The sequence below is a fragment of the Python bivittatus genome, unplaced genomic scaffold, assembly GCF_059951505.1.
Source record: "Python bivittatus isolate LINGU-HERP-01145 unplaced genomic scaffold, Pbiv_v1 ctg000150_np1212, whole genome shotgun sequence".
NCBI classification, from domain to species: Eukaryota; Metazoa; Chordata; class Lepidosauria; order Squamata; family Pythonidae; genus Python; species Python bivittatus.
In genome coordinates, this window is record NW_028277036.1 from 102,513 (window position 1) to 124,865 (window position 22,353).

The 22,353-nt window shown below is 43.6% G+C and overlaps 1 protein-coding gene across 1 annotated transcript in view; it reads left to right on the forward strand.

The window, feature by feature from the left end:
- The window catches only part of LOC103064504 (superkiller complex protein 2-like), a 42,836-nt gene that overhangs the window by 9,532 nt on the left and 10,951 nt on the right, over positions 1-22,353 (forward strand). Inside the window, 11 exon segments of the mRNA XM_088134814.1 lie at positions 1,538-1,637; positions 1,881-2,005; positions 2,401-2,560; positions 2,772-2,883; positions 3,474-3,592; positions 11,030-11,171; positions 13,950-14,081; positions 15,808-15,897; positions 17,551-17,691; positions 20,049-20,146; positions 20,385-20,496. Of these exon segments, the coding sequence (XP_087990940.1) occupies positions 1,538-1,637; positions 1,881-2,005; positions 2,401-2,560; positions 2,772-2,883; positions 3,474-3,592; positions 11,030-11,171; positions 13,950-14,081; positions 15,808-15,897; positions 17,551-17,691; positions 20,049-20,146; positions 20,385-20,496 (1,331 nt within the window).

Genomic DNA, 22,353 nt, shown 5'->3' on the forward strand with positions numbered 1-22,353 from the left:
TCGGCTCATCTTAAAGTTGCCAAGGTTGAGAAACACTGGCATGGGGCAACGTTTCTCAACCTTGGCAACTTTAAGATGTGTGGACTTCAACTCCCACAATTCCCCAGCTAGCATGGGGAATTCTGGGAGTTGAAGTCCACACATCTTAAAGTTGCCAAGGTTGAGAAACCTTGGTACGGGGAATTCCAAATTCATTTTTAGTTTTGTTTTTAAAGCCTTAAGCCTATTTCAGTGTTTATAGTGCAAGCGCTGGGCAAGCATACTTTTGATTTCTCAGCAGTTGTGCTCAGAAGGAGATTATAGGGAATTGCAAAAATGTCCCCTGTTTCTGCCGTAGAACACCTTTGCCCTCCATGGGATGCTGGTTTCCTATAGTTTCTGACCATGGTTTCTGGTCATATTGCTCCTAGGGGGAATAGAAATCACTCCCTTCCATTTTTTTGCAAATCCAGGGGTATAATACCCAGTGTATTGGTGCCTGATTTAGAAAAATCCCACAAGTGCTAGTAACCAATGTTCCGGTCTTTCATGATATGGGTATCAATTACTGAAGTGGCTGTTTTATTATCTAATATTAATGTGGTTATTCTTGGAATTCTGGAGGGTGCCACGTTGGGAAAAGTGGCACGGATGTTCTTTGCAGGACAATTGTATCCAGAACAGATGACTATTGTCCCTCAAGGCAGGGCTGTTCCAGAGCTTAAAGAAGATGATCTTGATGGAGGTATGCAGGAACTGTTGCCTAGGCCAAAGAGGCTGAAGGAATGTTTAAGTCCAGAATGAGATAACATTTGGGAGCGGCGCAGACAGACACCTCTTGAATTCACTGAATTGTAAGGAGGAGGAGGTACAAGATTCTGTTATTCAAGCCCATCCCAATAAAAGGAGTTTTAGCCTTCCTGTGGAGTTGATTTCTTGGTCTGGTCTACCTGGTGGGGCTGACATCAATCTTGCAAGTCTGATTGTGCTCTACCTCCTCCTCCTTCTTACGCTCCAGTTAATTAGGGAGGGGTCTGCCTGAGCCGCTTCCGAATGTTATCTCGCTGTTGTGGACTTAAAAAAATGCATCAGCTCCTTTGGCCTAGGCCACGGATCCTGCGTGCCTGTCAAGGTCCTCTACAGCTGTACAGATCTAGGTGGACTTGAAAGCATTCCTTGATCTTGCCTGCTCTGATCCTAGAGTCTGCTATAGCTGTGTTGACTAGTAGCAGCTGAGAGCTCTGTGTGTGTGTGTGTGTGTGTTAAATCCCCTGTTAAGCTCTACCAGCTCATGGCCAAGACAGCCTGCATTAGTCAGTTTTTTTGCAACATAGGAAAAATATGTCACCTAGATCTGGGTTCTTCAACCTCAGCAACTTTAAGATGGGTGGACTTCAACTCCCAGAATTCCCCAGCCAGCATGGCTGGCTGGGGAAATCTGGGAGTTGAAGTCCACCCATCTTAAAGTTGCTGAGGTTGAGGAAGCCTGACCTAGATGTTCTCTATTATGTATAATAACATCCCTTTCATGCGTCCTCTCCCTCTGTTAACCTTTCAGGTATTATGATGCTGTAGATGCCAAAAAGGATCGAGCTAGCAAGCATTCCCAGACCTTTGGGGCCAAACAGCCAATGCATCTAGGAGCTGGGCCAGGCCAGGTGGGCTGGATTAAGTTTGATACGGGTAGGAGTTTGTATCGGTGGACAAAATATGAGCCGATGGCTTAATCCTTTCCTTGCCTAAAAAGAGTCAGTTAAAATAATATCCCAAGAGGTGTATCCAGATTTATGGATGTCTCCCCATGCTCTCATCTGTGGTGAGGAAGGGAGCATTACATTGAAAGAGAAGAAGAAGGTGGGGTGAGAATCTAGTCCTGGAGCAAACCTCTGGCATTCCCCCAGGACAAGAACATCTGGCTGTCCCTCATTGAGATGCTGCGCAAGAAGGACCAACTGCCGGTGGTCGCCTTCACGTTCTCTCGCAATCGCTGTGACGAAAACGCTTCCATGCTAACCACAGCTTTGCAGTGTAGCCGGTGTGGGAGTTGAGCCACAGGGCCTCAATGGTTGCCAAGAGGAAGAGGAACTGTCAGGTTTAGCCCAAAGAACTCCAAGAGACAATGCAAATTCAGTTCTGCTGTGTTTATTAGCTACAACCTCTAGACAGAATCTCCCCAGACTGAACCCTAGCTCCCAAGCCAGCCAGCCACAACACCGTGAATTCCTCAGGGAGGTGCCAGCCTCATCCTCTTGAACTTCCCACACTCCTGCAGTCAACTAAGAACACGCTTATCTCCCTGAGCCTGGCCTTCATAATTCCATTCCATCACAGGGACAGAAGTTAAGGAGAAGGGATAATGAGAAATGTACGAAGTCTTTTCTACCACCAGCCCTGGATTTCAGCATGAAATTAAGTTGGCAGTTGGACAACATGGTTACTAGAAAACTAACCTGTGGGTTTTTCCCCTCAGGTTCTTCACATGGTAGACCTCTTGAAGCGTGGGATTGGGGTACATCACAGTGGCATCCTGCCCATCCTCAAGGAGGTAGTGGAGATGCTTTTCAGCAAAGGCCTTGTCAAGGTATGTCCCATAGACCAGACTTCCCCAATCTTGTGCCTCCAGGTGGTTGGAACACTCCCACAATCCCTGGTCATCTGGCTGGAGGACTACAGAGAAGAAACATAACCCTCTGGAAAGTGTCAGGCTGAAGAAGGCTCCTATAAGCCATTCTGGCAATTGCCAGGAGGGGCAGGTGGAATCTCTTCATCTTTCTCCTTCCCTTCTGGTCTAGATCCTCTTTGCCACAGAGACTTTCGCCATGGGGGTGAACATGCCAGCAAGGACTGTGGTTTTCAATTCAGTACGTAAACATGATGGTGCTAATTTCCGGGACCTGGTGCCAGGTAGGAGTGGAGGAGCGTGTTTCATGATGAGCCTTTTTTGGGAGGGGGGTGGGTGGGTTGGTAAGTAGGATGACCAGATCTTCTACAGACAAAACATCTATCTGCCCTTCTCTTGCACATCATCTCCCTCTTCCCTCCTCCAGCTTTTTGTCTTAGCTGACTGTTTATCTTGTCACTGTCTGCCGTGAAACCTTTAAAGATGGCACATCCCTCAGGGATCTCCTAGAGCCACTGATATGTCTTGTAGATAAAATAGCATCCGGCCAATTCATTCTGTCTGCTTATGATATTTTTTGGCCACTTTGAGACCAGGAACGTACATACAGCAACAGCAGCACAACTATGCTGGTTTCCTCCCCAAAGGAAAGTGAAAATAGCTTGTCCTTTTTAGCGGCGGGCCCCTATATGACAAGAGGCAAAAGGGATAACATTCTAGCAGAGCATACAGAGATGAGGTCTCATTTGTCAGCCGTGCTCAGGCAAGAATGAAGTTTGTGTTGTTTTCCTTCTGGGTGTCTATCCCTTATTTGATGGCAGTGGTGGTTACTAGCAGCCAGCCACGTATCTCTCTTTCTTCCGCATCCAAATAGCCGAATACATCCAGATGGCAGGCCGGGCAGGGCGTCGAGGTCTCGACACCACCGGGATGGTGATTATCCTGTGCAAAAACCAGGTGCCTGAGATGGCTGACCTTCATTGCATGATGTTGGTGAGTGATTGGGGTGTGCTTTTCCAGGTTCACTGCGGTTGCTTAAGCTGCAGTGAATTTGTCTTGAAATATTTGGGTTGAAATTACAGCTAGTAATAAGCTTTCTTCTGGCTGAGGCTGAAAGTTGATTGCAACCTCGTTAAGGACAGCCAGAGCCTTCTGGGTCCAAGAATCAGATGTCTGCTGCTTCAGCTTGGACATTCTGTTTCATTATCTTAGCTGATCGATGGACATGTTTTCCATGCATTGGTCTAATTCTTTATTAAAGCCATCCATACTTTGGGTTTGTCTGAATATTAAACAAATTTGCACGATCCTTAACTTTGTGTCATTTTGCCATTTCTTGGTTTAGTTTGGTTGGTTGGTTATGAAGAGGCGTACGGAGCTCTAAGAGGCTCCAAAGCAGTGTTTCTCAACCGTGGCAACTTGAAGATATGTGGACTTCAACTCCCAGAATTCCCCAGCCAGCATGCTAGCTGGGGATTTCTGGGAGTTGAAGTCCACACATCTTCAAGTTGCCAAGGTTGAGAAACCCTGCTCTACACATTAGATTGGCCCTGTCCCTGTTGGCCTTCCATGAGTCTCTGAAGCCGTGGCTCTGTGCTTGAACCCGGAGCCTCGGGTGTGAGACGGAGCCAGTTGCTTGGTGATGTTGATTGCTTGTTGGCTTTTATCCTCTTCTGGCTGCTAAGGGGTTATGTTTTTGTATTTGTTTTGTATTGTTGGTAATATTGTTAGCTGCTCCGAGTCATTCATTTGAGATGCGCAGCCATATAAGTCTACTAAATAAATAAACGTGCCTGGGAAATGGTGTTTACATGTGGGAACTCGGAAAGACAACCTTCCTCAGGTTTGCATTCCAACAACCTGGAGCTTAGTTGTTGCAAAAAAACCCCTGACAACCTGGAGCATAAGAAGGAGGAGGAGGTACAGGTTGATTGGGCAGGCCTCTGTGTGCACACATCCAGGTTTTTCCTCTCAATTTCTATGAGTTATGTATCACTGCTTCTTTGAAGCTGGTTGCCAGATGTTTGGGGCCGATCCGGTCTCTGCTAAGCGTGTTCCTGTCACATAGTAACATAGGAAAGCAGGGACCATTATCCCCAAACACTTTTTAAAGAGCCAAAATCTTGCGATCTCATCAGTAAATGAGGGATGCACACATATTAACAAAATACTAGACTGTAATCCTGCAGAAATGGCAGGACAAAAACAGGGAAATCCCATTTTTTTCCCTAGCAGGAGCAAAAGTAGCCAGATTCGGATCCCTTAGATTTGATGGGACTGTCATTTGCCATCAAAGATATGTAAATTAGGGTCTGCCTATCCTTCTTCATGAAGACAGAAGATTGAAACAAATATTTAATTATGATTCGCTCATGCCCAGGCTTTGTTTTCTTGTGGTACTTTCTGGACAGCAGGAAAATAGGCCATTAGGTTTTCCCAGTAAATATACGTAGCATGTAATAACTCATGCAAATGAGTATCAAGATAAAGGGGTGGGGATGGGGGAGAGAAGACTTCCAGAAGCAGAGAGCACCACCACAACGTTCTGCACAGTCATCTGATTCTCCTGCAGTGCAGTGAAGATGGCCTCTATCTGGATTGAGCCAACTGGATGCAGGCACCTCACTTGGCATTGCTTAAAGTCTAGGAATGATGCCAGGTCTGGATTATTGTGGAAGAGATCCAAGGGAGGTGGCTAAACTGCCAACATAGTTACAAACGTCATTTGTAGTAGCAGGGAGAGAGAAAGAGAGAGAATAAACCTTAGAAGTTTGAAAATGGTGCTACAACCTTGCAATGGTCAGCCCATGTCCTCAAGAAGAAGAAGAAATCCTTATTGTCATTGTACAACTTGTACAATGAAATTAATGCCACCCCAGTGCAGCTTAAAAGTATAAAAAACCATAAAACATAACACACATAAAACACATATAACACAACCTTCACATTCCATATTGCACAACCCCTGATGCTACATTAATACTGCACTATACGATAGAATTCAGTATAGTTGCAGCTCTAGGATAGAAGCTATTCTTCAGCCTATTGGTCCTTGTTTTCATTATCCTGTACCGTCTGCCAGATGGTAATAGTTCAAAAAAAGAATGTCCTGGGTGGGATGGATCCTTAAGAATATTTTGAGCCTTCTTAAGGCAGCGGGAACTATAAAGTTCTTCCAAAGAGGGGAGAGGGCAACCAATGATCCTCTGGGCAGTGGTATCCTCAAATGAGCTAGAAAATTTTGAGAAGCCAAAATGAACACATTTTTTCATAATTTGTCACCAGCAGTGGAATGGTTCATCAAACTTAAGTTCATTTAAGGCAGAGATGGGCAACTTTTGGTCCTTTGTCATACAGCTCTTGGTCTATTCTCAAAAATCCTCAATAAGTGATGGCATATTTGATTGATGGATTGATTGATTGATGAAAAATATAGACTGTCATAACTCAATCTGTCATAACTCGAGCAGCTTACCAAATAAGATAATAAAAACAAAAATGTACCTAATCCAAAAAGAAGAAAGTCTGGAGAAACCATCAGCCATCTAATAGGTCAAGACAAACCACAAGGAATCCATCATCCACTTTAACCCAAGAGCCACGTTTTAAGGATTCACTTAAATAGGGTCAAGATGGGAGCAGTATGAATCTCGGGGCTGAATGGGGTTCCAGAGGACAAGCACTATGACTGAGAAGTCCTCTGAAACATCGTAGATACCTCTGGCCTGCAGTTCCTTGCTACTACTTTCCATCCATTGGTATCTGGTATCAGAAGAAGCAGGTTTGTTTGCCTAGGATGGAAAGTAATAATTTCTTTCTTCTCCATTCCAGCTTCATCTTTAGGCCGAAGACTTATACTGACCAAAGAGAGCTTCCTCTATGTTTACTTCCTTGTGGATGCTTCTCACAGCGTTACTGAACGTAACTTTGCTATTTTTAAAAATGCTGTAAGCCAAATTATCATCAGGGTGAGTTTCTGTAGATATGACTTGGATAAAAAAGTGGGAGGCGGTGATTACTCATGACATCCAGCATGTTTATGCTGCAAATGTAAACTAATTTGAACATAATGGTCATCAAGGTCTAACCCAGGCTCATCATACGATAAACAACCAGATCAGAGTGTGTACAAAATTAAATCCCAAAATGCTGGAAGTGAGAGAGGGATCTTCACCAAGACTAGAGTACACGAGTCGGTTATGTTGGTTTATTTATTTATTTGTCAATCTGCATGCTGCCTCAATCTGTAAGTGTCAGCTCCACTAGGTACCACAGAGGAAAACTACTCCACAGGAAGGCTAAAACTCCTTTGACTGAGATTGGCTATAATAACAGAATCTTGCAAGTCTGATTGTGCTGTGCTTCCTCCTCCTCCTTATATTCCACTGAATTACGGAGGCATCTGTCTGAGCCCCTTCTGAGTGTTCTCTTCTTACTCTGGACTTAAAAAATGGTTCAGCCCCTTTTGCCAATGCAACAGATCCTGCGTATCTCTGTCAAGGTCATCTTCCTTACTCCCTGCACTAAGGGGCTCTAGGCAGCTGTCAGAACCTGCATCAATCAAATGTCATTTTAAAAAGATATAGCAATCAATGGGTGTTTGCTTGATTTGATTCTGCCATTTGTATCTGGGGCGGGGGGGAATGGTAGTTTATAGTTGTGTTTGAGTTATTGCTATGCCATGGAGAGGCGCTCAAACTGATATGGGACTTTACAGTAAGACCTGAATGCAGACAAAACCGGTGGTAGTCTGAAGGCTGGGAAGAACTGTGTTATCAATGGGAGGAATGCACAAGGCCACCATTCTGTGAGAAAGGATTTTGGCGCCAATGTAGTAAGGGGGGGAATAAGTAGAGGGAACTTTACACAGGCTTTAGTTTTAGCAATGCTTTGCTTCAAGCTGCATGTACCAACCAATAAAGGAGCATTTATCTGAACCAGGCCTGGTTTCACGAGAATTCTTCTAGACTGGGGTTTGGACTTGGTGGACTTGACAGCAGCTTACCCAGTAGGATTATTTCATCAAGTAAGAATAGTTGTGTGTTGGGAAAGATAACTGATATGGATGTCTTCTCCACCACCAACCACCATCAGGAGCATCACTCCACTCTACTCCAAGGCCTCTTGAAAGAGTCAGGTCTTTATGGAAGACCAACGGGATTGAAGCCGTATGGACTTTGGGGCACGCTGTTCCACAGGGCAGGTGCAGCTGTCAAGAAGTACATCCCATAGAACTCATATGTGTGCTTTACAGCTGGGATCCAGATGTTACTGATCAGGCAGAAGCAAAGGAGAAAGATGGTCCTGTAGGTAATCTGGTCTTAAACCATCTTTCCCTGACTGCATTCCTAAAGTAATCACCCCTTCCCTACTAGTACGGTAAATCAACTTAGAAAATAAATATCTGTTGGTGCCAACAGAAAGTTTTAGCTAATTGCTGGGGTAGGGGGAGGTGATTTTTATAGGCATCGGAGTGAGAAAAGAAAAGTTGATCCTTCATTCACTACAGAACCGTTTGCTGGAGGGATCAAGGGGGAGCACAAGGGCATCGTAATTTCTTTATTTGATTGTTGTGGGCCGCCAGAGTTGTTGAGAGTCAGATGGCATGCATTTAATAGAGGAGGAGGAGGAGGAGGAGCAGGATCTTCAGGGGAGAATAAAAAGAATCAAGAAAGTGGTTGCAACTATTCAATCAAAGCCCCACCCCTTTGTACATGCATGTGATGTCACTGCACGGGCAAAGGGGTGGGTCTTTGATCGCGGAGTTGTGTCAACCATCTTCTTTTACTTCATCTGTGGACACCCCGGAGGGGACAAACGATGAAAGCAAACTCCTCCCCTTTTGTGGGCATGTCAGGTTGAACTAATGGTGCAACAACGCAACACCGCTTTCCTCATTTTGCCAAAAGCACTCAATTCTGCAAGTGCCTTTGATTCATTGCATGCTTCAATCCCATTGGAAATCTCCTCCTGCATCTGGCATTTAATTAATTAAGAACAAAACTACATCTGGTTCCTAATCAATACTGAATGGGCCCTCTTTTAGTGCCCTGGTGTCCTCCAAAATTTAAGAGGTTGATGAAGATCATGTTGGAACTACCATTTATAGCAGTATTTCTCAACCTTAGCAAGTTTAAGCCATGAAGACTTCAGCTCCCAGAATCCCCCAGCCAGCATGCTGGCTGGGGAATTCTGGGTGTTGAAGTCCACACGTCTTAAAGTTGCCCAGTTTGAGAAACACGGATTCATGGGTTTCCTTGAGGGGTGATCACACCTATTCAGTTGTTGTAAGTTTGCAGTACAGACACCTTGAATGTTGCGAGGAGGAAATGCCTTAAAAGCCAGTTTTGAAATAGGGCTGGGAGGTCAAAGCAAAACATTGGATTCCATTCTTGCATATTCAGCTGCTGGTGTATTGTTAAGAGGATTTTCTAAGAACAATGCAAAGACTGGCTGACCCCCAAATTATCAATGTATTAGTGACTCCAATCCTTAATATGACACACAAACAAACATGGACAGCTAATCCTATCCTTTTCAGTAAATATAAAGAATATCCTGCTTTAGTTTGACAGAAAATTCAACAGGATTCAACTTCAACAGAAAATGCAAATGATTTTCCCAAACTTTGTTGCAAAAATGAGCCATTTGCAGCATTCTGCCCTTTAATAGCTGTGGCCTAAAGTCGGCTACTTCACTGTAAAATAATGAAAAGGAAAAAAAATCCATTACGCCAGATGGTATTCATGAAAATCTCCATGGGCAGCTGGCCAGCTCTGTACTTCAGCTATGCCATCTTTTATGTATATTTTTGGATAATTTTAATTAAAAACAAGAGGGAAACTTGACAAGCTGTCAAAAAAAGCACCAGCCTTTTGCATCTTTATTTTGAAGTTTGCACCAACTTGGACCCCCTCCAAATGTTTGGCCTTTAACTCCCAGAATTCCCCAGTTGACCTGATCATTATTAAGAATTCTGGGAGTTGAACCTATACAGCTCGAGGGAACTAGATTGGGAAGAAGAGTTTATAAGAATCTTTCCAGGGTCCACCTGGGAGACTTCAGCTTGGTGTTTTGTTTGGAAGTTTCCCCACCTATATAAAGATGGGGAGGCCAAGAAGGGCAACTTGGTATACAGGTAGTCCTCGCTTAATAACGTTTAATGACAATTTGGAGTTACAGCAGCCTTGGAAAAAGTGCTTTATGACCTGTACTTGCACTTATGACCATTGCAAACTGTCACACCACCCCCTGGGGTCAGATGATCACAATTTGCAACCTTTTTTATGATGGTTGTTAACCGAATCACATGTTCATTATGCGAATCACATGGTTGTTAAGTGAATTCCAGCAAAAATGTCCATTGGGAAAGCTGGATTCACTTAATGATCGCAGTGATTCACTTAACAACTGTTGTAGAAAAGGTCATAAAATCAACTCCAGTCATGTGACAATTCTCTTAACAACCAAATTGCTTAGTGACATAAATTTTGGTCCATCCTGTAGTCAGATAACGAGGAGTACCTGTAGAAGAGAGGATCCTTGAAGGCTAGGAAAACTGGAAGAGAACAGATTACCTGTTTGTTTAACACCACTGGGGCAGCCATTTTGCAAATAGCCAAGCCTAACCCTGGCAACAAATTTATGAGAGTATCTGTGCATGCTGTCAAAATTCCAAGAGAAAATAACCATTGAGAGTTGTTTGATTGTGGTGGGATATCAGTGTAATAAATATCCAAGCATGCCTACCTATATTTAGAAGCTCTTCTCCTGCCATGCAGTGGGGACTTGGAGCTGACTAATTAAGAGTGAATTCATTGCTAATCTTCCATCTGCTGGGTTGAAGCACAAAACATCAAACAGACTGAGCCTACAAGAAGGAAACTTTTAATTAACATGATAGGACACCTTTGGTGAATTGCCAGTGGCCACTGGTCTCAGTAAAGTTATACCTTTGATCTCAGTAAAGTTATATTTTTGCTGAAAGTTATACCTTTGCTGAATGGGATTTAGTCATGTAAAAACATGATAGAAAAATGCGCTACGTAGAACTAATGTTATAATTCTGCTTGCTGACTATAGAAAAGCAAAACTTCAGATGCTTTGATAGGAGGGCAACCAGCGTTTCCTGAAAGAGGGATTGCTCAACACAATTGATTCTCCCAGGACTATTGTGTATTCCTGATCAATTCAGGCTACCTTGAAACTGAGCGGACCTGAGTCCTGCTTCATATCAACTGAGGGAGTGCTATGGAATATGCCTCAGAATTCTTTGCAAAATATTACAGTGAAATGCAGGGACCTTGGTAGAAAAACATCATATGGAAAAAGATTCTTTAATGGTGATTAGTTAGAAAATTATCTATTTATTGGATGTTCTCCAAAATGTAATCCTCTTTTTTTGTGTTTTTGCTTTTCTTCACTCCTCAGATTGCTAGCTTTGAAGTTCCGGTCAAGTTCTCAGTCATATCTTATGCCAGCCAGCCCAAGACAATTGTCAACATTGAGGACAATGCAGCTGAAGATGCAGATCTGGTGCTTGACATTATGAAAAAGAATATGAATTACAAAGGTAGTCACTTAGACCAGTTTGCATGTTGTATTTTTTTGCCAATATCTCTGTACGTCACCCAGAGTTGTCATGAGTTGGGTGGCTTTATAAATTTGGTAGGAAGGAAGGAAGGAAGGAAGGAAGGAAGGAAGGAAGGAAGGAAGGAAGGAAGGAAGGAAGGAAGGAAGGAAGGAAGGAAGGAAGGAAGGAAGGAAGGAAGGAAGGAAGGGAGGGGATAGATGGACGGACAGGCAGGCAGGCAGACAGACAGACAGACATATCTTTTTTCAATTAAAATATTTATATATTGCTTCTTATCAGTGGTGTCTCAGAGGGGGGAGTGGTCAAAACAGGCAAGTGTCTGATGCAAGTTTATGATGCAAGCCCCACGTCGTTGTGTCATTGTATAGAGAGACTCTCCCCTTACCCACAAATGTCTCATACACATATACAATATCATGTTCATACTTTTTCCCTGCTCTCTTTCTCACTCACGCATACACATACATAGGATTTTTGGATTTTTGTCTAGAAGGACATGTCCAACATCAGATAGCTGTCCTGGAAGTAAACTTAATTTGTGCTGGCAGCCATCAAGAGAATGAAGAAAAGCTTGGATGCTTGCTTCAAGCCTCGACCATTTGTTTTGCCTCGTGTGCTTCCTTCCCACCCATTCCCAAAATCTTGCTGCCTTGCTGTTATGGAAGCCAGTCAAGTCAACCTTGCCTTTGGCCTATGAGTTGTTGGAAAGTTGGGCTATCATATCCATTTGGGCTACCATCTCAAAAATGCAGACCACACAGTGGTGGTCATCCAGATGTTGGCAGCCCAGATAGGATAGTCCTAGAGAAGACAGAAAAACTGATGCTGTGATTTTGTCCTGTAGTGCAAGGTTCCTCAACCTCAGCAACTTTAAGATGGGTGGACTTCAACTCCCAGAATTGAGTTGAAGTCCACCCATCTTAGAGTTGCTGAGGTTGAGGAACCCTGCTGTAGTGGCACGGAGATAGTATGTCTGGGGCTTACTACGTGCATTTGTGTTATGAAAACAAAGGCTAAAACAGAGGGTAATCTTTCAAACGCCACCGTATCTCCCCCGGAATTACAACAGCGTACACTGCTGTGTGATTGTATTATAAATACAGTGAATATGGCACTGTGTTCGTTAATGTTGTCTACCAACAGGAATTGTGTTTGAGGGAAAAAAGATTAGCACAGGACTGACTAAGGAAGGAAAAAGCTTTTAGGTAAATCTTGCTAGAATGCAAAAACCAGAAACTTTGAAGTTCCCAGCTACAGGTATAAACCTCACCAAAATACGGTCCTCCTCATCTCCCTTCCACAGAACATTCATAAAACGCCTGTTTGATTTAGTGCCTGTATTTTTGTTTTGTTTTGGTCTGCCTTGACTCCTGGCAACTGCCTGGACACGTCCCTGCAGTTTTCTTGGCAAGATTTGGTTTGCTACGGCTTCCTTCCTAGGGCTGAAGAGAGGGGCTGACCCAAGTCCACCCAGCTGGCTTCGTGCCTAAGGTGGAACTCACTCTCCCTGTTTCTAGCCTGGTGCCTTAACCCTGACACCAAACTGGCTCTCAGTGTCTGTGTTAGTAGAACATTATATTGGTTTGGGAGATTAAAATAAAAAATAAAATAAAAAATAAAATAAAATAAAAAATCCACAGAAAATGGCATAGCTGTTTACAACGTCTCCTAGCCTACAGAGATATGTAAGTTATCTTCCCCTAATTTACTAAACCATTAACGTAAAGGGCACCTGAATCTTTTCTTTAAATATATATTACCAGATTTTCATTCTTTGAAATGAATCCACTTATCATTGATGGATAAATCTCTGCAGTGCAGGTCTTTAAAATGCAAATCTACCGTCTCTGAGCACTTTAGTAAAATATAACCAGAGTACTGCTGTTTCCACACAGTCAGAAGCATAGTTTTCTATTTTGTTTTATTTTATTTTATTTTATTTTATTTTATTTTATTTTATTTTATTTTATTTTATTTTATTTTATTTTATTTTATTTTATTTTACCTTACCTTACCTTACCTTACCTTACCTTACCTTACCTTACCTTACCTTACCTTACCTTACCTTACCTTACCTTACCTTACCAATTTATTACAAGAACAATTCCACAAAGCAGAAGAGCAAAATATAAAAACAAAAACAAATTAAACCAAGCCGAAAGAAAACAAAGTACAATCAAAAGGGGGCCCCACAATCCCCCTGTCCCCAAGGCTTGGGAGAACAACCAGGTCTTCTACAATTTCCCAAACAACGAAAGGGAGGGAGCCCCACAAATCTCGGGACGGGGGAGATCATTCCAGAGGACAGCAATCGCAGCAGAGAAGGTGTGTTTCCGGGGTCCTGCAAGGTGATGTTCTTCAACTAATGGGATCCAGAGTGTATCCATCCTGCTGGACCAAACTGGTTGGTTTGCTTTGAGGATTTTTGCATGAAAAAAGATGAGCCCGATTTTTTTTCATAGCAGCATTCACCCCACTGCAAAGTGTGATGGTCTAGATGCTTAATGAAATCTATGGCAGCACTCTTATTCATCCATGCCCAAGGATAGCATTCTCCACTCTTTTCATATATGAATAGAAGAAATCAACAAAGCCCTGGGGAATGCTATCGATTGTAGTTCCCGCTTGCTGCCTCCTGCATTGTGCTGGGATATTGTCGTTTTGTATTCTGCATTTATATTTTAAAGTATCTCACACCTTAGAGAAAATGTGGTTAAAAAAAGAAGAACTCTCAAGACTATTGAACCCTTTTTGCAGATCACGGCAATGCGACTGGAACCAACATTCACGCAGCCCTTACTTCTGTTTACTGGATGATGATTAACGAAGAAGCCGTTTCCAAAGACCAGTGGAGCAAAGTCCGCCACGCCACCATTCTGCTCACAGATGGTGAGGAGAAATGGGGAGATTGAAAGTCCTTTTGGGGGGCTGGGGGCTGGGGAGAGACCATTTACCATCTAGCCAGCGCTGTTGTAAGCGGCATTATTGACTTAGGATAAGGTAGATAATCTCTAGGCACGAGGCTTCCTTGGCCAACAACTGATAGAAAACATTGGGTATGATAAAGGACTCTCTACCTTGATAATTGCAGGCAGTCAAAGGGGTAGGGCCCTAATTCAGTGACAGAGTACATGCATTGAATGAAGAAATATCCACATTCAGTCCCCAGCATCAAGTAGGAATCGAGATACAACCAACGGTCTTGGACTTGACAATGAACTTTGGTGGCTTTCCTGTCTCCATCACTCTTCCCACCAAAAGTTGTTCCAGCCACCACTAAAATAATTCCAACAGCAAAAGCAGCAGTGAAGGCAAGCCATCCGTGGATTCCCAGGAGAAACCTTGGGAGAATCAAATTTGTCCTCGTGCCATGTGCTATAGTGTTGGGATTGCTAAACCATCTGAGTGGATGTGGAAGAGGAAGATGTAGTTCGCTCTGTAATTTCTGAAGCCCTTGAGCAACACTATTTCTTCCATCCCCCTCGCTCTCCCAGAATTGCCAAACTTAGTGTTGAAGACTATGAACTTTTAGCAATTGATGTTATTTTAATTTGGTTGGCTTATATTGGGGATCATGGGTTCCACTGGAATCAGGTGAACTTATTTTATATGTCTTTACTATGGATGTTTTAATTATTTATGGTTTCCCCCCCCCCCACTTGTATGACGTTTTCTATTACTGTAAACCACTGGATATCCATGACTGATTCAGTGGGTTACCAATATGAGAGAGAGACCAGGATGTCAGAGAAAAGAGAAAATCCACCTCTTTTCTTCCCATTGTTGTTGCAGCTTAGCTACATGGGAACCATGGCAAGGGGAAAGAGAAGCTTAAAGGAGGATGAGGGTGAGGGTTGGACTCTGTTGAGGAATAGTAGATGAGGAGGACAGTCCATTTTTCTGATTCTCTTCCAGTCACCCAAGCTTTTTTGGGTGGGTGGGGGGAGGAACTAGATCCTCATAAATTCAGAATTAATATAAGATGTGGTACCCCACCTGTCCTTCCCCAAAGCTTTGCCCCCTTGCAGAAAACTTTCAAAAATTGCTGCCAAGTTTTTATGTGTGTGTTTGTGTGCGTGTATTTTAATGTGACAGAAAGGGAAAGTTACATCAGCAGGACCCATTTTTTGGAGTGCAGTCCTTGACTACAGAAAGTTCCCCCCTCCTGTTCTAAGAGGAGCTCTTTTGACCATCCCTCTCTTGATCCCCTCTTTTGACCACCTGGGAACGTGATGGAAACATCTTGTGGCCTTGAAAAGCTTCCACCAGATGGAGAACTAGTCTGACTTGGTATAAAGCAAGGCTGCCATGTGTTTCAGAGCCAAGCTCCAGCCTATAGATCAAATGGATTTTAAAAAGTTCCCGTACCACTTGTTTTTAACATAGTCAGAGGCCTGCCTGATTATGATCTCCATGCTGCCCAGGAATTATGCCATGTCTCCATTTTCCTTAACTTGCATGTTTGTTTTTTTCATTTAAGAACATGCATACCAGTTCAGTATGATCATCTCTGAATTTTCCACAAATTGTTCCTCTTGCCCCACTTGTTTTGCCTTAGCACATGAGCTGGGAATTGCTCTCCGATTTTGTCTTCTAACCTTTTTGTTGTCTTAAGGGAAATCCAATCTTGGAGGTTCTCCCAAAACTGCAGTGCGCCAGATAGAAGACCTTGTGAATGTGAGAGCAAACCGAAAAGATTATCTCGGTGAGTCAAGAAAATCATGCTTGATTTTTCAAGAGAATCATTGGACTATTTTGTGACAGCGAGAGCCCCCTCAAGAGTCTTGTTTTCCTAAAGCAGACCAAACTACTGCTCAACTGAAAACCTATCATAGTATACAGTAGCTTAGCTGTTGTGGACTAGAGTCAACGACATGATGCAAAATAAATGGGTTTGTTTTTATGAAGCCACAAGACTTGATTTTCTCTGATTGTTATGAGGAGATCCTCAAGAAATCATTTTTTGATTGGCAGTCTGCTTCTGGGTCCAATTCAAGGTGCTGGTTTTGATCTTTAAAGTCCTTCATGGCATGGGGCTGGGTTATTTGAGGGACCACCACTCCCCAATTACATCTGCCTATCCCATCAGGTCTGCCAGAGAAGGCATGCTGTGGGTCCCGCCTGTCAGGGAATTCCATTTGGCAGGTCCCAGGAGATGGGCCTTGTCTGCCATGGTACCCACCTTGTGGAATCTTCTCCCCCAGGAAGTGAGATTAGCTCCATCCCTCTCAACGTTCTGCAAGTCCCTCAAAACTTGTGACCAGGCCTGGGGCTCCCAGGGGACCGGGGAGATTTTGCAATAGCTCCCTTACTACAGTTAATATAGTTAATAGAGAACTCTCCTCTTTTATGTGTTTCTTATCGTTTTTATAGTTTTAATGATTGTTTTATATGTATTTATGGGTTTTTAATTGAGCGTTGTACGCCACCCAGAATCACTCTTTTGTGAGATGGGCAGCTATATAAATATGATCGATAATAAATATGATCACTCAATACGATCAATATAGAAGAAGTCATTTTTTTCTCCTTTTTTCCCAGGTTGTCTCTCACATCTGGATTGCATTGCTTCTTCTGAATGGCTTCTTCTAGATAAACCAAACTTCTTTTCCCCACCTCTGCTGTCTCAATCTCTCGCAAAATCCAAGGGTCATCATGAAGAGCTGAGATCAGGCTTCACGTGAAGCACCACTTCCATTTTCAGGGAACATTTGGGGAAGGCTGTCCAGGACATGGCTTCCTTGCAAATGCTCCCAGGAGATGTAAGATTAGGGGCAACTCCTGTCTAAAACCCAGGAGATGTGCTGCCAGTTCGTGCCGATATGGAAGTAGGAAATTTAGCAGCTCATCCATGATTAACACACTAGAAAGAGAGCCGTTGAAAAAGGTGCTGCTGGAAAGCCGCAGGAGCAAATTTTAAAAAGTCATGCTAGTATCTCATGCAGAAATAATTGAAAATAGAAAATATATTTGCTCCTGCATCTCTCCAGGAAAAGTAATTTCAGTTAAGGTATTTTCCTGGGCAACCCGCAGAGAAATGGTAATAAAATTCTAGGTCACTGCAAACCTTCTCAGGGTTCATAGAACACAGTATAAAACCCAGCTGTGTTCCTCTCATGTTTGCTGGAAATCTTCCCCATCTGCTTAATTTCCCTCAAAATGAATTCTAAAAGGTTAAGTTCTTATTTTCTTATTTCCTACGGCTTTTAATGCATCCGACCCGTTCATTCTTGCATTTCGCTGCTAATTAACCGGCTTAATGAATCTGAAAGAACCCCTGTTGATCAGATTTGGGGACTGTCCCATCTTCCCTTCCAGGCTGTCCTGTGAAAACATGTCCTGTTGTTGTTTCATTCAGATATCTATGTTTTTGGCATTGGAAACCTTGAAGTGGACTGGAGTGCCATGAATGAGATTGCATCCAAGAAGACAGGGGAACGGCATGTCTTTGTGATGGAAAATCCACAGGAACTCAGGAAAGCTTTTGAAGATGTGCTGGGTGTGTAGGATCTCTCTCCTTCACCAGGGATGGGGGGGCGGGCAAGGGGGAAAAGGGGCAAGGGGTTGATACATCTGCCCAAGGTTCAGCTTGCTTCTTGTGCCATCGGTGGGAGCTTGACACCAAACAAAGGACCCTTGTTCTGGGTTCCTGCATTTCAAAGCAGCTGCTGAAATATCCTAGGTGTGAAGCTCTCACAGAAACCCAAGGGGCTTTGCAACAATTTTTGTATTCCTTCAGTTGGCATACCTAGAGAAAATGACAAATATACACTCAGTTTGACTCACAACATTACTAAGAAAGCATCTTCAGAAGGGCCTCTCCTGGGGAGGTTTGTTTGTTGGTTAGATTATATATTGCATTTCTATAGCCACCCATCTCACACAAAGTGACTCAGGTTGGTAGCAGGAGAGCAGTCTCATAGATAACCTGCCTCTAAGCCATCTAGGGCTTCGATGGTTAAATGACATACAGGAGGCCGATGCAGATCCTTCAGGACAGCCCCACATGATCCTTGTATCTTGCACCCGTCAGCAGCCTGGCTGCTATGTTCTGCAGCTGTTGCAGTTTCAGGACACTAGAAGGGAATATCTGTAGTTCAGGGTCGAACTGTGGAGTCCTTGGTGCTCTCTGAGCTTGGCTGTTTGCTTGTAGACATTTCATTACCTGACTAGGTAGCATCATCAGTGCGAGTGAGGTGGGTAATGAAACATCTGCAAGCAAACAGAGAGCACCAAGGACTCCACAATTTCAGGATACTTTAGAGGGTAGCCCCATGTAAAATGCATGGCAGTAGTCAGGATGGGTTGTAACCAAAGTGTGGATAACTGTTCTTGGCTCAAGAAGGATCACAATTGGCATGCTGGGCCAACTGTGCAAATGAAAGGACACAAGTCTCGCCACCTTCCACTGAGCAGCATTCATCCTGTAGGCTTTTATCATCTTGGGTGTGTGTTTCAGGACAAAGGGTTCTAGGGCCTTTCAAACATTTCTCTCCATAACGTTTTTGGTCTACAAACCACGTGTTAGAAATGACAGGCTGTTAACACGTCAATGTTCATGAAGATACATGTTTTGTAACCAGAGAGGCAAAGCAACATGGGTGGACTCTTTCCCACCATTTTGCTTCTGTGTTTTCATCTGGATTCTGCACAGAAATTTTCGGGTGGGGGGCGGGATATCATTTCACTAGAACTCTTGGCTTGCATTACCTTCTGAGGCGGTGGTCATGACATCGTTGGGCAATGAAATGGCTGGGCCATCTCTCTGGGTTAAGGTTAAGGTTAGGGTAGGGTAGAGCGATGGATTGGCCAGTGATGGAAGAATTTCTGGGGGAAGAGGCCCCTGCAAAGTAGATATTCCAGCCTGTATGTGACCAGCCCTTCCTGCATCACTTCTCCCTTATTTATTTATTTATTTATTTATTTATTTAATTTAATATAAGGAAGAATGAATAATTAATTAATATAAGGAAGAATGAATATATATATGAGAATGAATGAATGAATGAATGAATGAATGAATGAATGAATGAATGAATGAATTTGTTCAGTTGTAGGTGGTTCAATTGGTTCAATTGTTTGTTTCCCTATTTTGGAACATTTTATTTATGCAAAGCAGGTAATAAGATTCAGAATGAAATAGAAATGACAACTGCTTTTTGCAGTGCTGGAAATAAGAGAGCCAGTTTGGTGTAGTGTTGAAGGCACCAGGCTAGACATTGTGAGTCTTTGAGATCTAGTCCCGCCTTGGGCACAAAGCCAACTGGGTGCCCTCAACCGTAGGAAGAAGGCCATAGCAAGCCACTTCTGAAAATCTTGCCAAGAAAACTGCAGGGACTTGTCCAGGCAGTCGCCAGGAGCCAACACTGTCTCAAAGGCGCACACAAACACACACACACACAGAGTAAAATGTTGACATACACAGGTTGATTTTCCACATGCCGAAGCTAATCTCCGAACCTCATTTCTGGTAATGTGTCCTGCCTTGGGCACGAAAGCCAGCTGGGTGACTTTGGGCCAGTCACTCTCCCTCAGCCCAACTCACCTCACAGGGTTGTTGTTGTGGGGTAAAGAGGAGGAGGAAGGAGTATTTGGTACGTTCACCGGCTTGGGTTGTTTATAAAAATAATAAAGGCGGGATAAAAAATCTAAAAAAAAAAGTGAGAAATTTTGTCACTAAACCAAGTCAATGGGGGCCTTGGGACGGAAGGCACATTGTGTTGGTGTGCTGAAAAGTGATAGGCGATGTAGAGCTTGAACATCTGTGTAGAAAGGATACAACCCAGGGTGGAAAATGTCACGACTGATGATCATCAGTTTTCCCCCAGATTTGTTAATTTTCTAACCTAATCTTAGACCCCAGAGATTTGGAGGACATATGTGGTTTGGCAAACTACTCTGACAGCGCAAGATGGGATCAGAAGAGCCCGTGGCACGTGCTTCTGCAAAACACAGTGAGTACAGGGGATTCTCCATCGCTGCCCCCCAAGCCATTGTGATCTCTTTCCTCTTCCCAGATTTCTGTAGGGGCTTACAGGAGTGTGGCCCCCGAGGTTAACTAGCTTTACCCCAGATAATTGGTCCCGTTGGATGGGTAAGGACGGGAATCTGAAGGGCCCCCAGATCAAGGAAGGCTGACCTACAGCACAATTCTGGGATGTTAACCTTACATTGAACTAATTTTTGCTCTAGCATCGTGCGGATTCTTCTTGCCGAGGCGCCTTGGTTTCAGACACCTGGGTTCTAACAGCTGCTCACTGCTTCAACAACCTGAATGACATATCTAGTTGGACGCTGGTTCTGGGTAAGATGCTATGGGGAAAAAACCAAACATGCATTCTATCATGGTTCTTGGTTCCAGCATAGTTCTGGGGTCTTCCCTTCTTTAGTGATTCTGAGGCATTGCTTTCCTGCGTTTAGCTGGGAACAGAATTTCGAAAACATCCATTCCATGCAACTATGAAATATTGGACTCCAGCATGATTTGTATGCTGCGCCCTCAACATATCTGGGGCCTTTCCAGAGAACAAGAAAACCCTAACGAAATAACACTCTAGAATTTAACTAAGAAGAAATAACAGAAGGAAGAGCCAGAGGGTCGGAGGGAGGAAACAAAGAAAAGATGTAGTCCTGCTTCAGTGATGTTTGCTTGATGCTTGATTATAGACAGAGGCTTAGGGCCAAGCCTAACCATAGGTGGAGCAAGAAGCTGTGTATGATGGAACAGTAGTGGCCCTTGACTACAGGTAGTCTTCATCTTATGACCACAGTTGGGACTGGCACTTCCGTCGCTAAGTAGTATGGTCATTAAGTGAGATGCCCAATTTTAGAACCTTTTTGCCATGGTCGTTAAGTGAATCACACAGTCATTAAGTGAATCCAGCTTCCCCCATTGACTTTGCTTGTCAGAAGTCCCCTGAAAAGGTCACAAATGGCGATCATGTGACCCTCAGGATGCGGCAACTGTCATAAAGACACGCTGGTTGTCAAGCACCCGAATTTTGATCATGTGACTGCAGGGATGCTGTGGTGGTCATAAGTGCAAGGACTGGTTGTAAGTCACTTTTCAGTGCTGTCATAACTTTGAATGGTCATTAAATGAATGGTCGTAAGTTGAGGACTACCTGTATTTGTTTTGAATCTCCCCTGGCTTCATCTACCTTGGAAGACAGAGTTAGTAGGTAAAGCAACATGTCTTCCAAAGCTGACCTGCTACCTGCCAGTGCATTGGAGAAAGAAAAGTGCATTGGAGAAAGAAAGAGAAAGTGCACAGGGGTGAGCAGCTTTGGAGTCTGGAAGCTGCACTTAATGTTTTTGGGGTGGGAAGAGGCTGCTGGCCAGACCAGGTGGGGCAGAACTACAGCACCAGTGTGGGCAGAACCAGAACAATTGGCTGTTGGGTGCGGTCTTTTCTGGCACAGTTTGGTTCTCTTTTTTCAAAACTCTATTTAGCATATTTGGGAACATATCCTAAAGTCTTCATGGGTTTTATACATGAACATGTTAGGAAATCACCCTGCTGATGTTTCCTAACTGCAGTGCTGAAATTCAGTGATGCAACTGGATTGAGGCCTCGGGGCACGAAAATCAGGGTGTTGGGCAGTCCTTGTACGATAGCTGGATCACCTGCGGTAGTCAGTGTTAACGTAAATTCTGGTTGGGTTCTGTAAGTCAAGTGAGGTTAGGGGTTGTGGGTGCGCCCTCTTTTTCCAGGCAGCAAAATGTCCTGGTCCCACTGAATTTCTGGAACTATCTACTGTGTGTAGACATGATCATGGGTTTGTTGTTAGTTTTACCAAGGCAGGGGTTTAAAAATGTAGCCAGTGCATCACATTCAGCCTCCTGTCATCTATTCTATGGGCTATGTAACCTTCCCAGGGTAGATAGGATCAACTATTCCACCCCCCCCCTTTTTTTGGTGCGTTTTTTAAAGAGTCAGGAGATTCCGTTCAAGCCTTAAAGCCCATTTTACCCCTTAAAACCACCAGAATCCTGGCCCCGCCTACTTTTCTAATGCACCTCATCGCGCAAAGCCCAGTGCAGCCCTCGAACCCGCGGAAAGTGGTTGCAGGCCAAGAGAAGGAGGGAATGGACATTGCAGAGGTATTCAGTAGCTGCTTCCTTGTGGCAAAGTCCACCTGGATGTTTACTCACCTCCCTG